Source organism: Bombus affinis, chromosome 7 (assembly GCF_024516045.1).
Source record: "Bombus affinis isolate iyBomAffi1 chromosome 7, iyBomAffi1.2, whole genome shotgun sequence".
NCBI lineage: Eukaryota > Metazoa > Arthropoda > Insecta > Hymenoptera > Apidae > Bombus > Bombus affinis.
The window spans coordinates 13275670-13292466 of NC_066350.1; the positions used below are offsets into that span (position 1 = coordinate 13275670).

A 16797-nucleotide genomic window follows, 5' to 3' on the forward strand; every position below is an offset into this window, starting at 1 on the left:
CCTGTTGTTCTTCTTTCCTTCTCGCATTTACATCCTTTCAGATATCTCCTTCTCAAACATTGAAATAGATTATTCATGAGAAATGTAGCATAAAAAAAATAGTAAAACTCTAAAATCATATATTTAGAAATTATCTATATAGAAATATCATCTTCGACCATAGAGACCCAAGAAAAACAACAAGGTTAAGCAAAATGACAAGAACTATTGACCACATATCGCTATAGAGACGAGTCCCCACAGTGGAAAACCAAACACAGCCAGCCAGGAGCAACATGTGACTGCAATACGCGTAATACCTATCGATTATGAAATAAAGTTTCATTCATTCAGTTTTGCGCTTGCGTCCCAATATATATCCCTTTCACTATCGTTGTGAGCACCGTTCAGTGAGTTTAGTCGACGCTGTGCGCCGAAAGCGTCAACATGCGATCCTCCAACGAGGTTAACGATCATCCACAAAATAACCATTACAAAAGCGACATATATCACACATTCCAATTTTGTCATTGGATCTTGAAGCCTTTAGGCATCTACTTTTTCCTGCACGATCACGTGAACAAATTCGAGAAAATAGTGTCTGTGTTGTTAATCATAATTTGCTGTTCAATCTTGCAATTTGTCATCGTGCCATTCGGTTATTATATCTTGTTCTATGAAAAAGACATGAACATGAAAATCAAGTTCTTGGGTCCATTAGCATTTTGTGTAACTGCACTGTTTAAGTACGGTTACCTTGGCGTAAAAAGTTCAGAACTCGGTCGTTGCGTCAAACATGTAAAGAAAAATTGGAAGATGCTGCAAGACAAAGATCATCGTGCAATCATGGTTCGATACGTAACGATGGGCAGAAATCTGATCACTTTATGTGCGGCATTTATGTACACCGGTGGCCTGTCTTATCACACTATTATGCCATTACTGTCGAAGAAGAAGATTAATGAGAACATCACGATCAGGCCGCTCACCTATCCTGGCTACGAGGCATTTTTCGATATTCAAGAAAGCCCCACGTATGAAATCGTGTATTGTATGCACTGTGTTTACGTTCTGGTCACAGGTAACATCACGATGGCTGCATATAGTTTGACGGCGATTTTTACTACGCATGCCTGTGGACAGATTAAGATACAAACGTTGAGGCTGGAGAACCTGAAGAAGGATGGGAAGGCGTTGGAAAATGGGATCGAGGATCATTTGGCGGTTATCGTGAGTGAACACGTGGAGATTCTGAGGTAAAGCAGTTAAATAATTAAGAAAAGAAAGAAAAGAAAATTGTGAGCAAAGTTTGATAGAAAAATCTTTGTGCCTTTAGACATTAAAGCATATCATTAAAATTCATTTAAAAAATCCTCTATACATCGTTTTCTGTGCTTAATTCATTTCTAGAAAAACGTACACTTATACGACTTTCCTACTGAACCCTTTAATTATATATTATTATATTGCTGGAGAAATAACTATGACATTGCAGATTTACGAAAAACATTGAAATTGCATTACAAGGATTATTCTTGATAGAAGTAATGCTGTCTACCTTGCTAATATGCTTACTCGAATATTACTGTATGATGGTAAAAGTAACGCAAATTATTATTCTATGTATATCAAATAACAAATACTATTAACGTAATCTCGTATATGTATAATTATGTATAAATTATTATGTAATTAATATTACACGTATATGTATCATAACATATGTATAATTTCAAATACCAAAACACAGTATATGCATTTAAAACAACAATTATAAAGCAATATATTTTAGGAATGGGAGACTAGCGATTCAGCCGCGATCTCAACGTATATCATTCTTTTAACTTCTTTCACCTTTAATATACTGATATATTGTTACGTAGGAGAGCTTCTTCTTGGGCAGGTATTTATAAAAAGTATACACTCAAGGCCCGATTCATTCATACAGTTGTTCGCCTCATTATTCACTCCATGTTTCAACATAGACACTTAACCATTGGATAATTAACCATTGGCATAATAGATATGAGTGTTGTACCAGGGTAGCGAAATCGCGACCGCTTTGTACGATATAGGATGGTATAATCTACCTGGGAGAAAAGCTCGTGACATCGTTCTGGTGCTCGCCATATCGAAATACCCACTGAAACTCACGGCTGGAAAAATACTCGTTCTATCGATGAACACTTTTGGTGTTGTACGTGATGCCGAACTGAAAATGAAATTTTTAACGAATAATAATGTTTATTATTTTTAGGTGTTGAAATCGTCGCTAGTTTACCTGAACATGCTGCGAACGGTTACTGAATTCTAAATAAAGTTACCAAGATATGGTAAAGGAAAGAACCCTGTACCTGAATTCTACGTGATTTATCGGATACGCTGCGCTTAAACCGAAATATATTGTTGAAATGATTAGAATTATTTTAATATAATAAAGTACTTGTGTTACGTATTAAAATAATTTGGAAGATAGATTTATCCAAGAAATACTTGAAAATTAAATTTACGATTATACGTTAAGAATTTAAAGAGAATATTAAAAGAGAAGTATGGATATTAAAGTCAAAAATGATATCACAAAGTTCCCCTAAACTTTTTGTTTCTCTTTTTTGTACTTTGTTGGACACTAACGCTAAATTTTCATTAAAATGAGATACTTGGAAATGTAATTTAAGATGTAATAGAAAATCTAATTTTATATAAACTGAAGAACAGATAAAAAACTTTTACAGTCGTATCATATGATACATTATATTAAAAACAAATATACTAAAAATGAATTTAGAAAATAACACAGTTTACGTAAACATTTTTTTAATTCATAACATCAATAGTATAGTATGTATAGCTAATATAAAACAATACCAATATAGGCGCACGATATAATCGTATTTCAAATTTCACTGCATTAAGGAACCGCAATAATACGTAAAAATGTTTCAATAGAAGAAGTAGACGATATACACTTATCATCCGATCAAATAATTTCTTTGCACTATGTCTCTACTCGATCTACCCTCCAACGAATGTAAAACCTGCAAATGAAGAAACAAGAATGAGTGCTCGCTAATTATCGACGAAAGTTTCCCCACTGTGTGTCCCCTTGTCTACAAAGCGCATACACGTGGAGGAGTTCAAACGAAGAGACGCGCGCTTGCGTTCTAGCAATATCGTGTCGAAAGTTTCTATCCTGTCGATCAGTCGTCCCTGTACACCAGAGCTGTCAGTATGCATGATCGATCACACGCCACAGTTGATGATCAGCTGAGAAACGTACATTATGAAAACGACATACATTACACGCTGCAAATGTGCCAATGGCTGTTAAAACCAATCGGAGTGTGGCCTCTCGTTAATAATCATACCAGTAGACTGGAGCAGCTTGTCTCAGTCATCCTGATGATCATGTGCTTCTCCAGTTTGCTCTTTATTATCTTACCATCATTTTATCACATCTTTTTCGTGGAGAAGAGTGTGCACGTGAAAGTGAAACTGCTCGGCCCAGTTGGCTTTTGTCTCTCCTCCACGATTAAATATTGTTACCTTGGTGTGAAAGGAGCCTTCTTTGAACGGTGCATCCAGCATGTTGAAAAGGACTGGAAAATGGTAGAGGATCCGAATCATCGAACGATCATGTTAAAATATGCGACGGTCAGCAGAAAACTCATCACACTTTGTGCCATTTTTCTATATACTGGCGGAATGTCATATCACACGGTAATGCAATTCTTATCGAAGGAAAGGAATAAGAAGAATTATACATTTAGACCACTGACTTATCCTGGCTACGATTCGTTCTTGGATACTCAATCTAGTCCTACGTACGAAGTTGTGTTTTTCCTCCAGTGCTTCGCTGCTATGATCATGTACAGCGTGACAACGGTTGCGTACAGTTTAGCTGCGATCTTTGTTACTCACATTTGTGGACAGATCCAAGTACAAATAGCAAGATTGCAAGATTTGGTGGAGAACGAGAAGAGAAAGAACAACGGCCGTGATTCTATGTCTGTTATTGTGCACGATCACGTGGAAGTTTTAAGGTAAGGAATGTAAAATAAGTATACAATGAGAGTTTTATGAATGAAATGAAGGAAATGTTAGAGAACGAAACACGTGGATATTTTAGATTTTCGAAAAATGTTGAAGAAGCTTTGCGTGAAATATGTCTGGCGGAGATTGTCGAATCGACGATTATAATGTGTTTACTTGAATATTATTGTATGATGGTAAACAATTCAATTAATATCTCCTTATTTTCTATAGTTATGAAAAGATATTATTCGCAATATATTTTAGGAATGGCAAAATAGCGATGCAATCGCCATATTAACTTATGTTACTCTGTTGATCTCCTTCACATTTAATATATTTATATTTTGCTACATAGGCGAAATTCTCACTGAACAGGTAGCTACAAAAGAATTTCGTTTATTTATGTATCTTTTACATTATTAAGTGTTATCGATGGTCGTAATCAGTGTAGCCAAATTGGTACAACTTCCTATGAAATCGAATGGTATCAGCTGCCAGCTAAGAGAGCTTATAACCTAATTCTACTGATCTCCATATCTCAATATCCACCAAAGCTGACGGCAGGAAAAATAATTGATCTGTCTCTAAATACTTTTAGCTCTGTAAGTCTTTATTTTTGATATAGTATTAATATTATGACACAATTAGATCAAAGTTTCACTCTTTACTGTTTCCAGGTAGCAAAATCGTCGCTAATTTATTTGAATTTACTTCGAACAGTTACCGACTGGTAATTAAACTTACGATTTCTGATCATATTAAGATGAAATTATGCCATCCTACTATTGAAAAATTATTATTACAGATATTCTGTCCCAAATGTGATGCTGGCGTTGTACTTGGAATTTACATAATTTGTTTAATATTCTTAGTGAAATCAGATATTTATTGTTGAAATAATTTGAATTATTTTAATATTAAACTTTACAATATACAACAGGCAGAATAGTGCGGTAAACGATTGAAAATTGAAAAAGGTGACATTAAAAACTAAATTAATGATTGAATTCTAGAAACGATATGCGACAGGACTTTAAACTTTCGTTTTCTCCCATACCTATATTTTTCTTCTCTTCATTACCCACTAAAAAAAAAGATGTTAATCTTACATTTTCAGACATATAAAATAGTATTGCTGGAAATATCCCTAAAACATCTCCATCCCTTTTCATAAACCTCATCACGTATAATTAAATTCTAAAGCTGCTGCTAACGTAAAAAGTTACCATATAATATTCTTCAAACAAAACATCCATTGCATAAAACATTCGACAGAAAAACTTGGAAAATATCGCTAATGGTTAAATATATATATATATATATATATATATATATATATATATATATATATGCAGATTCCAACAATTTAAAACACTAATAGTGTAATATGTGTATTCAACACAAAGTATAATACGTTCTGGCATACAGTAGTACAATATATATATTATAACTTGAAATATATATCTAACATAAAAATATTAATTCATACTTCACATCATACGTCGTTTAGAAACCATAATAAAATATGTCATCACCTATAACAAACTTATTATCCGATCACACGATTTCTGCGCTCTGTAACTCCACTCAAACAATACAGTTCTCCTCCAACATGCGAACACAGAACCTATAAAAGATGAAAAAACGTGCATGCTTAATAATCACCGAAGAAAGTTTTCCCCTACGAAGCCCCCTCATTCACGAAGCATGTGAAGAAGTTCATCGAAACGGAGAAGCGCGCGCTTGCGTTCTGACAGTATCGTGTTGAAAGTTTCTATCCTATCGGTCAGTCGACAGTGCACGCTAGAGCGATCAGTATGTATGATCGATCATACACCATAGTTGACGATCAACTAAAAAACAACCATTACAAAAACGACATACATTACACGCTGCAGATGTGTCAATGGCTGTTGAAGCTGATTGGAATATGGCCTCTCGTTAACAATCATAGTAGCAGACTGGAACAGCTCCTCTCAATCGTACTCATGATCACGTGCTACTCCAGCATATTCTTCATCATCTTGCCATCTGGTCATCATTTCTTCTTCGTAGAGAAAAATTTATATATGAAAATGAAAATGCTCGGTCCGGTTAGCTTCTGTGTATTTGCAACAGTTAAGTACAGTTACCTTGCCCGAAAAGGAACCTTCCTACAGAGATGCATTCGACAGGTGAAAAATGACTGGAAGAGAGTGCAGGATCCGTGTCATCGGCAGATTATGTTAAAATACGCGGGCGTCAGCAGGAAGCTTATTACCATGTGCGCTGTTTTTATATATACAGGTGGAATGTCCTATCACACGGTGGCGCAGTTCTTGTCCAAGGATAATACTAAAGAGAATTCCACAGTTAAACCATTGGCTTATATCGGTTACGACCCGTTTTTTGATACGCAATCCAGCCCTACGTATGAAATCGTGTTCTTTCTTCACTGCTTCGCTGCTATGATTATGTATAGCATCACCACGGTTGCATATGGTTTGGCTGCAGTTTTTGTTACTCATGTTTGTGGCCAGATTCAAATACAAATAGCAAGATTGCAGAATTTAGTGGGCAGCAAGGATCGTGATCTCTTTACTGTGATTGTGCACGATCACGCGGAAACATTAAGGTAACGAATATCGAAGTTGTTAATTGATAAGATTTCTAACATGATAAGAGTTTATGCACATTTCATACAATTTATGTATCGTACAGTCAGTGACAAAAATAAATGGATAGGTAGTGCAAGGTGGTATCAATAAAGTTTCATTAAATACAACCTGTTTACAAAAAAATGTAAATATTAATTTCAATTATTTAATAAATAATCTATATATTATAATGCTATACAGTAATAATCAATACACTACTAATACTAATTCGGTTAAACTTCATTGATATCTACTCCACCTGTACACTTAATCCCCTCCCGACTGTATTCTTATGTATAACGAAATCTTTTATATTACGAAAAGAATCTTATATAAAGAAATAAATGTATGAAAATTTCAGATTTTCAAAGAACATCGAAGATGCTTTGTATCAGATATGCTTAACAGAAATCGTAGAGTGCACGATTTGCATGTGTATACTGGAATATTACTGCTTAATGGCAAGCAATTGAACTAATATGTTTTAATATATTTTAAAGATTAATTGTAAGAAAGTGTCATTATGTTAAATACTTTTTAGGAATGGGCAAACAGTGATCTAATCGCTACATTGACTTATATGACTCTGCTGACCTCCTTCACATTTAATATATTTATATTTTGCTACATAGGAGAACTTCTCACTGAACAGGTAGTTAAAAAAGAATTTCGCTTATTTACACATTTTCTACATTATTAAGCGTTCTCAATGATCGTAATTAGTGTAGACAAATTGGTACAACTTCCTATGAAATCGAATGGTATCAGCTGCCAGCTAAGAGAGCTTACGACCTAATTCTACTAATCTCTATATCTCAATATCCACCAAAACTAACGGCTGGTAAAATTATTGAATTGTCTCTGAATACTTTTAGCTCTGTAAGTTCTTATTTTTTAAATAGTTTTAATATTATGACACAATTAAATTAAAATTTTATGCTTTACCATTTCCAGGTAGCAAAAACGTCGCTAGTATATCTGAATCTACTTCAAACAGTTACAGACTAGTAATGAAATGTATAATTTTTGACAATACTACCATAAAATAATGTTAGTCTACTACTGAATACTTACTTTTCCAGACATTCTGTCCCAAATGGGATGCTGAAGCTGTACCTGAAATTTACATAATTTATTTAATATTCTGAGTGAAATCTGAAATTTATTATTGAAATAATTTGAATTATTTTAGTGTTAGACTCTAAAATATACAACGGACGAAATTATACGACAAACGTTTGATAATTAGAAACGTGATATTAAAAACTGAATTAGTGATTGTATTTTAGAAAGGATACACAACAGGAATTCTAACTTCCGTTCTTTCTTTTTCCCATACTTACATTTTTCTTTTTTTCATTATCCATTAAGAAAGAGATCTTAATCTTACATTTCCGGATATATAAATTTCTGAAAGATATTTCCTCCAAAATATCGCCTTTTTTATCGCCTTCGCCTTTTTTATAACTCATAAGGTGTATAATAAAATTCTATAGCCACTACTAACATAAAAAGATACTGTCGCAGCGCTTCAAGACAATTGTAAAGCCTTCGAGTCTTTAGAAGTTTAAGGAAATGACAGCTGCTTCTAACAAAGGACAACACAACGACGCAAAATTATGTGGTATTAGTATACTATTTTCTTTTCTTTAAACTCTGCGCTCTTTATTATTTTCTTGCCTGCAAACCCTTAGTCGAACACTCGAACTTCGCACGCGATCACCTGTCGCTGCTCTGATGTGACCTGTATGTCGCAACTGGACTTTCTCTTTCTATGAAACACGCACTAACCAATTGCTTTTTCTGTCTACGCTCTCTAACTAAGCCCAATAACTTGCCTAGTAGTAGAACTTCATTAAGTGAACACTCATTTCTTCTACCTAGTATACACTTCTATCCCTGGTCTCTTCCAAACTGCCCTTAAGCTTTAGAGACTCAATTGCTATAAGTTGCAATTGGACGATGTAGAGTAAAATTTCATATGAACAACTTCTCGCACTGCAACAGGTATAACAAGATTTTCCTAAAATAAAACAGAAGTCCATTACACAAAACAATCTAAAGACTATTAAATAGATACATATATAAAAATTATTACAATTTAAAACATCGGTGGAATAAAATGTAATACATAATGCAATATAAAATATAATATATACTGGCACGCAATAAAACAATATATGTATTTGACACAGAAATATTAATTCTTCACAGCCATTTAGAAACCACAATAAGATATATTGTCACTTATAGTAAAATTAAATAAGTGGTACACAACATACGCTCATTCTCCGATCGCATGATTACTCAGCACTGTAACTCCATTAAACCTCTCCTCCAACATGCGAATACAGAACCTGTAAAAGATGAAAAAACTTGCATGCTTAATAATCACCGAAGAAAGTTTTTCCCTACGAAGCCCCCTCATTCACGAAGCATGTGGAGAAGTTCATCGAAACGGAGAAGCGCGCGCTTGCGTTCTGACAGTATCGTGTTGAAAGTTTCTATCCTATCCGTCAGTCGACAGTGTGCACTAGAGCTGCCAGTATGTACGATCGATCATACACCATAGTTGACGATCAACTAAAAAACAACCATTACCAAAACGACATACATTACACGCTGCAGATGTGTCAATGGCTGTTGAAACTGATTGGAATGTGGCCCCTCGTTAACAATCATACCAGCAGACTGGAACACCTCCTCTCAATCATCGTGATGATCATGTGCTTCTGCAGCATATTCTTCATCATCTTGCCATGTGGCCATCACTTCTTCTTCGTAGAGAAAAATATTTACATGAAGATGAAAATGCTCGGTCCGGTTAGCTTCTGTGTATTTGCCACAGTTAAGTACAGTTACCTTGCCCTAAAAGGAGCCTTCCTGCAGAGATGCATCCGACAGCTCAAAAATGACTGGAAGAGAGTGCAGGATCCGAATCATCGTGCGATCATGTTAAAATACGCGGGCATCAGCAGAAAGCTTATCACCATGTGCGCTGTTTTTATATATACAGGTGGAATGTCCTATCACACGGTGGCGCAATTCTTGTCCAAGGAGAGGACTAGAGAAAATTACACAGTTAGACCATTGGCGTATATCGGTTACGACCCGTTTTTCGATGCGCAGATCAGCCCTACGTATGAAATCGTGTTCTTTCTTCATTGCTTCGCTGCTATGATTATGTATAGCATCACCACGGTTGCATATGGTTTGGCTGCAGTGTTTGTTACTCATGTTTGTGGCCAGATTCAAATACAGATTGTAAGGTTGCAGAATTTGGTGGAGAGCAAGGACCGTGATCTTTTTGCTGTTATTGTGCGCGATCACGTGAAAATTTTAAGGTAACGAATATCGAATTTATCAATTGATAATATTTCTACCATTATAAGAATGTGTGAGCTTTTTACTACAGATTATATACCATACAGACGGAGACAAAAATAAGTAAACAGGTAGCTCAAATTAACACCAAAGGCGTTTCGTTAAATATGACTTATGTAACAATAATATAAATTTTAATTTCATTTATTTACCAAATAGTCTATATGATATAAGGATATACATAGAATAAATGAAACTCAATATAACACTAACACCAGTACGATTAAACTTCATGCTGATTACTATTCTTGATCATTCTAATTGACTACTTATTTTCCTGCTCAACTGTATTCATATACATGTTGAAATATCTTTTATATTACAGACGGAATTTTATATAGAAAAGTAAATACATCAAAATTTCAGATTTTCTAAAAATATCGAAGATGCTTTGTACCAGATTTGCTTGACAGAGATCGTAGAATGTACGATAAATATGTGTATGCTCGAATATTACTGCTTGGTGGTAAGCAACTCAATTAATATATATTTATTTATGTTGAAGATAAATTTTAAGAAATTGACATTATGATAAATGTCTTTTAGGAATGGGCAAACAGTGATCTAATCGCTACATTGACTTATATGACTCTGTTGACTTCCTTCACATTTAATATATTTATATTTTGCTACATAGGTGAACTTCTTTCTGAACAGGTAGTTGCAAGACAATTTTGTTTACTTGCGTATTCTCTTCATTTCATTAGATATTTTCAATAATCATAATTAGTGTAGCGAAATTGGTACAATTTCCTATGAAATCGACTGGTATAACTTGCCAGCTAAAGAAGCTTACGATCTGATTCTACTGATCTCTATATCTCAATCTCCACCAAAACTAACCGCCGGAAAAATAATTGAATTATCTCTGAACACTTTTAGCTCCGTAAGTTTCTGATTTGTAAACAATTTCACTGTATACCGAATCGAATAATTTATATGAAATAGAATAAACTTCTGCATTTAAAAATTTGCAGGTAGCAAAAACATCATTAGTTTATTTGAATTTACTTCAAACAGTTGCAGATTGGTAAAAACACTTATATCTTTTACTATCAGAATCGTAAAATCATATCATCATATTATTAAAAAATTATTTTCGCAGATGACCTCTTCGAAATGTGAAATTCAGGTATCAGAATTAATTGTAATAGATGATCAATCTAAATAGAAATAGTTCCGAATTTGTCCTGTATTAAAAGTGCAATTTCTTTCAATATAAAATGCATCTTTTCATAACAATTGTATAGGTTACAGTCGTATACCATTTGAAAAGCAATAACACCCAATCGTCGAGCAGTTATGCATGATATCAGCTTTCGATCTCTTCTGTTTGCCTTACAGAACTGGTTTCTAACTGTATTTTTACTCATTTTATATAATACCAGACGCTCCTTTCTTTTAAGTTGTGTGCATCGATTTGCAAGTATAGTTGCAAATAGTAATATATTTTCAGATCCACGCACAAAATATCACGAACTCAAACTTAACAACCTCACAATCAATTCACTTGAATTTGTAAATAACTGTATTTGCGACCGATATCAGAAAGATCATCCGCGAAATCTAAATTATAAGAAAGAAACCGATAACGTAACGATACACAACAAACAAAATCAGAATACCATCGAGATGTAACCCACCATGTTAGAAGACACCGGCATGGTTTTACCAAAAAGCGTAATCGAACTTAATTTATATCGCTGACAGTGCCAGAAAGTTAATGACATGTTTACGTGACGAACTCGTATCAGTTGTCCGATAAAGATCCTTTAATCCTGTATAATTATGATCATTTCACGATCTCAAATGGAAGTTAAAATAACAAATAGATACATATATAAAAATTATTACAATTTAAAACATCGATAGAATAAAAATGTATATCCAACATAAAATACAATACACATTGACGTTCAATAGCATAATATATGTATTTAATATAAAAATATTAATTCATACCTCACATCTCATCATATGGAAATCACAATAAAGTATTTCACCCCTTACAGCAAAATGTTAAACGTAGAACACCACACACGTTTATTAGCTAAATGCACGACTTCTTTGCACTGTAATTCCACTAAACCTCTCCTCCAACATGCGAATGCAGAACCTGTAAAAGATGAAAAACCTTGCATGCTTAATAATCACCGAAGAAAGTTTCCCCTACGAAGCCCCCTCATTCACGAAGCATGTGGAGAAGTTCATCGAAACGGAGAAGCGCGCGCTTGCGTTCTGACAGTATCGTGTTGAAAGTTTCTATCCTATCGGTCAGTCGACAGTGTGCACTAGAGCTGCCAGTATGTATGATCGATCATACACCATAGTTGACGATCAACTGAAAAACAACCATTACCAGAACGACATACATTACACGCTGCAGATGTGTCAATGGCTGTTGAAGCTGATTGGAGTGTGGCCCCTCGTTAACGATCACACGAGCAAACTGGAACAGCTCCTCTCAGTCGCAGTTATGATCATATGCTTCTGCAGCATATTCTTCATCATCTTACCATCTGGCCATCACTTCTTCTTCGTAGAGAAAAATCTTTACATGAAGGTGAAAATGCTCGGTCCAGTTGGCTTCTGTGTATTTGCCACAGTTAAGTACAGTTACCTTGCCCTAAAAGGAGCCTTCCTGCAGAGGTGCATCCGACAGCTCAAAAATGACTGGAAGAGAGTGCAGGATCCGAATCATCGGCAGATTATGTTAAAATACGCGGGCATTAGCAGAAAGCTTATTACCATGTGCGCCGTTTTCATATATACAGGTGGAATGTCCTATCACACGGTGGCGCAATTCTTGTCCACGGATAAGACTAGAGAGAATTACACAGTTAGACCATTGACTTATATCGGTTACGATCCGTTTTTTGATACGCAATCTAGTCCTACGTATGAAATCGTGTTCTTTCTTCACTGCTTCGCTGCTATGATTATGTATAGCATCACCACGGTTGCATATGGTTTGGCTGCAGTGTTTGTTACTCATGTTTGTGGCCAGATTCAAATACAGATTGTGAGGTTACAGAATTTGGTGGAGAGCAAGGATCGTGACCTTTTCGCTGTTATTGTGCGCGATCACGTAGAAACTTTAAGGTAATGCATTTTGAATTTATTAATCGACAAGACTTCTGTTTTAATAGGAATGGATTTTAACACGATAAGAGTCTGTGCACATTTTCCTACATCTTTTGTACATACCGTTGGGAACAAAAGTAAGTGGATAGGTGGTGGAAATAGATATAAAAGGAGTTTCGCTAAATACTGGTCACCTACACAATAATATAAATATTAATTTAATTTTTTTTTATTAAATTATCTGTGTAATGTAAGGATATATGATGAGGATATATAATAAATAAAACACAATAACATTAATACCAGTTCGATTCTGTTTCATTGACTGCTATCCCAATTGACCACTTACTTTTCTTCTCAAATGTATTCATACAGATATTTGAATATTTTACATGCACATATATCTTTTTTTTGGAAATTTCAGATTTTCGAAAAATATCGAAGATGCTTTGTACCAGATTTGCTTGACAGAGATCGTAGAGTGCACGATGAATATGTGTATGCTGGAATATTACTGTTTGATGGTATGCGATTGAATTAGTATATATTTCTTTATGGTGAAGATAGATTGTAAGTGAACATAATTGTGATAAATGTATTTTAGGAATGGGCAAGCACTGATCTAATCGTTACATTCACTTATATTACTCTGCTGACTTCCTTTACATTTAATATATTTATATTTTGCTACATAGGTGAACTACTTTCTGAGCAGGTACAAATTTCTTTTTTATATATTTTTTATTTCATTAGATATTCTCAATGATCATAATTAGTGTAGCGAAATTGGTACAGTTTCTTATGAAATCGACTGGTATAACTTGCCAGCTAAAGAAGCTTACGATCTCATTCTACTGATCTCTATATCTCAGTATCCACCAAAACTAACTGCCGGAAAAATAATTGAATTATCTTTGAACACTTTTAGCTCCGTAAGTTTCTGATTTGTAAACAATTTCACTGTATACCGAATCGAATAATTTAAATAAAATAGAATAATAAACTTCTGCACTTAAAAATTTGCAGGTAGCAAAAACATCATTAGTTTATTTGAATTTACTTCAAACAGTTGCAGATTGGTAAGAACACTTATATCTTTCACTATCGTAACCATACAATTGTATTATGCTACTATTGAAAAATTATTTTTGCAGATATCACTTATTAAATCTAAAATGCAGGTATCAAAATTAATCATAGCAGATAATCAATCTAAATTCGAATAGTTTCAAATTTGTTCAGTATTAAAATCAATGAGAGAAAATATATATATATATAAAATATAAATAGAAACATTTCTATTAGCAGTTGATAAAATTTTACAACTTGCACTTATTTATTGCTATTTCATGCGTCAAAATGCAGCCATCACATTCTTTTCCTTTTAAAACGAACAAAAAAATATAATTTTCCAGTGAATTTTTATAGTAAAAAGACAGAAATTTCCAGAATATACTAATGTTACGAAATTTAAAATTTTATAACATATTCCATTCACATGTATTATAAAAATACATCTCCTTCAATACAAGATCACAACTATACAGCTTACAGTCGTATATCGTTTGAAAAACAATGATACCAAACTTTCAAGCACTTATGCGTAATTGCAGCTTTCCATCTTCTCTGTTTATCTTGCGGAACTGGCTACTAGTTGTTATAAATATCCCATGCTATAATTCCAGACGTTCCCTTTTTTCAGTCGTATCGATTTCCAAGTGTAGCTGCAAATAATAGTAGAGTTGCAGATGCACGCACGTAATATCACAAGCGTAAGCTCAGCGACATACAATCAATATACTTGAACTGTGATAAACAGTCGTTCTCGATCCGCCCGCGAATATGCATCTTTCCGTTCGACAACCACAGAATCCAAATTACGAGGAAGACATTGTTTACGTGACGAAACACAACAAATGGATCCTGAGTACCATCGGCATGTGGCCCACTGTAGTAAAAGGCATCGGAAAATTTGTACCAAAAATTATAATAGGTCTGAGTAATTTCGTATCGTCTTTGAACGTACTGCAATTTATACTACACATTATACTGGAAGAAAAAAACACTACATTAAAAGTGAGATTCCTAGGCTTAATTTGTTTTGCTTCGACCAATCTGATGAAGTATTGGGCTCTGATAGCGCGCAAATCGAATATCGAATACTGTATCGAACAGGTGCAGATAGATTGGAAGCAGGTGAGTCAGTCAAGTATATCTATGTCAAAAGCACAGAAGGCTTTTGTAGGTTTCTGTATTAAAGTGAAAGATTACGCCCAGTTTCCTTAAAATCAAATTTTATCACTTATATCGCTTATCCCCTGAACTACACTCCGACTTACTTATAAATGTGATTTAGTATGAGGAATGCTTGTAAATAACATAAAAATCGTTTGACAGGTAGATTTCCAAAGAAATCGTATGCTGATGCTAAAATACGGAAAAATCGGTCGAGATCTTACCATATACAGTGCCGTGTTTATGTATGGTTCTGAAATGTTGTACATTACAATCATGCAATATGCATTGGGATCAATGCTGAAGGAAAATAATCGTACAACCAGAGTGCTAGTGTACCCTACCTATAGTGGATTGCTCAACGTCCAAAAAAGTCCCATCTACGAAATCGTGTACGTTCTCCAATGCATGTGCACACTTTTGTTCAACTCTGTGACAGTTTCGTGTTGTGGATTGGCTGCGCTTTTTGCAACACACGCCTGTGGACAGATTGATATCATTATGTCTCAATTAGATGACCTGGTCGATGGAAAATTTGCCAAGAAAAATTCTAATCCGGACACTCGACTGACGGAAATTGTAAAACATCATATAAAAATTTTAAAGTACGTAGGTGAAGTAAAAAGTTGCATGAAAGTATCAGGAAACACATTGCCTAATGTTATAGATTTTCTACTATGATTGAGACGGTTCTGCAGGAAGTGTGCTTTTTCGAATTCGTTGGTACCACGTTGGTAGTATGCTTCCTCGAATATTATTGTCTAACGGTACGTCCTTATTTCTGCTAATTTGTGTTTACAGAAGTATATGGTATTATTATGTTTTCAGTAGGATTGGCAAAGCAATAATAAAATTGGTGTGGCAACATACTCGATGCTACTGGTATCCTTGACGTTCAATATGTTCTTGTTATGCTACATTGGTAATCTTCTACTAGAAAAGGTATTTTGTAATACTCAACCTTTTCCAATATAGTCAAGTAATCAATGTATGGAAATGGATTAATCAGTTTCGTTTGATATTCGGTATTTACATTACAGAGTTCTGACATTGGAATATCTTGCTATCTGATCGACTGGTACCGCCTACCACCTAAAACAATTCAAGATCTTATGTTGATCATCGCTATGTCGAACACTCCAGTGAAAATTAGCGCCGGCAGAATATTTCTTTTATCCTTGCCTACTTTCGGAAATGTAGGTTTTTACGAATATTTCTTTTATGTTTTGCCTGTTCAAAATTTACACAAATCAACCGTTTAATCTACCGGTGACTAAATATAACTTCGTCTTTGCAGATTCTAAAGACATCATTCGCGTACTTAAACTTCGTTCGAAATGCCACTATGTAATAATTTAATAATTATTCCGTTATTTTCGTATATTCACTTATGGAATAGTAAATAAAGAAATATATTGTAAAAATGTTTGTTGCTACCTAAATG

General features: G+C 34.4%; 5 protein-coding genes across 6 annotated transcripts; all 5 read left to right on the forward strand.

Moving 5' to 3' along the window:
• Positions 1-37: 37 nt before the first annotated feature.
• Positions 38-5059, forward strand: LOC126918179 (uncharacterized). The gene is made up of 10 exons (XM_050725815.1): positions 38-1235; positions 1475-1574; positions 1772-1882; positions 2021-2176; positions 2237-2290; positions 3148-4022; positions 4109-4208; positions 4279-4389; positions 4461-4616; positions 4692-5059. Exons 1-10 carry the CDS (start codon positions 427-429, stop codon positions 4746-4748), a joined length of 2529 nt encoding a protein of 842 aa, XP_050581772.1. The 5' UTR covers positions 38-426; the 3' UTR covers positions 4749-5059.
• A 349-nt stretch (positions 5060-5408) lies between these two features.
• On the forward strand, positions 5409-7658 carry LOC126918180 (odorant receptor Or2-like). The gene is made up of 5 exons (XM_050725816.1): positions 5409-6628; positions 7012-7111; positions 7192-7302; positions 7374-7529; positions 7605-7658. The coding sequence occupies exons 1-5, from the start codon at positions 5832-5834 to the stop codon at positions 7656-7658; spliced, it is 1218 nt and encodes a 405-aa protein (XP_050581773.1). The 5' UTR covers positions 5409-5831.
• A 322-nt stretch (positions 7659-7980) lies between these two features.
• On the forward strand, positions 7981-11107 carry LOC126919043 (odorant receptor 4-like). Its single transcript, XM_050727726.1, has 5 exons — positions 7981-9994; positions 10401-10500; positions 10581-10691; positions 10765-10920; positions 11012-11107. The coding sequence occupies exons 1-5, from the start codon at positions 9198-9200 to the stop codon at positions 11066-11068; spliced, it is 1221 nt and encodes a 406-aa protein (XP_050583683.1). The 5' UTR covers positions 7981-9197; the 3' UTR covers positions 11069-11107.
• A 918-nt stretch (positions 11108-12025) lies between these two features.
• On the forward strand, positions 12026-14496 carry LOC126919044 (odorant receptor 4-like). Of its 2 annotated transcripts, XM_050727728.1 has the most exons (6): positions 12026-13136; positions 13543-13642; positions 13723-13833; positions 13895-14050; positions 14145-14197; positions 14273-14496. In XM_050727728.1, coding segments are annotated over exons 1-6 (1218 nt in total). In that variant the 5' UTR covers positions 12026-12339; the 3' UTR covers positions 14274-14496. The 2 variants fall into 2 exon arrangements, with proteins under 2 accessions (XP_050583685.1, XP_050583684.1); XM_050727727.1 differs by lacking the exon at positions 14273-14496 and having other exon boundaries at positions 14145-14201.
• Positions 14497-14646: 150 nt separating this feature from the next.
• LOC126919046 (uncharacterized) lies at positions 14647-16757 on the forward strand. Its single transcript, XM_050727729.1, has 6 exons — positions 14647-15314; positions 15516-15958; positions 16021-16120; positions 16185-16295; positions 16394-16549; positions 16651-16757. The coding sequence occupies exons 1-6, from the start codon at positions 14961-14963 to the stop codon at positions 16702-16704; spliced, it is 1218 nt and encodes a 405-aa protein (XP_050583686.1). The 5' UTR covers positions 14647-14960; the 3' UTR covers positions 16705-16757.
• Positions 16758-16797: the final 40 nt, after the last annotated feature.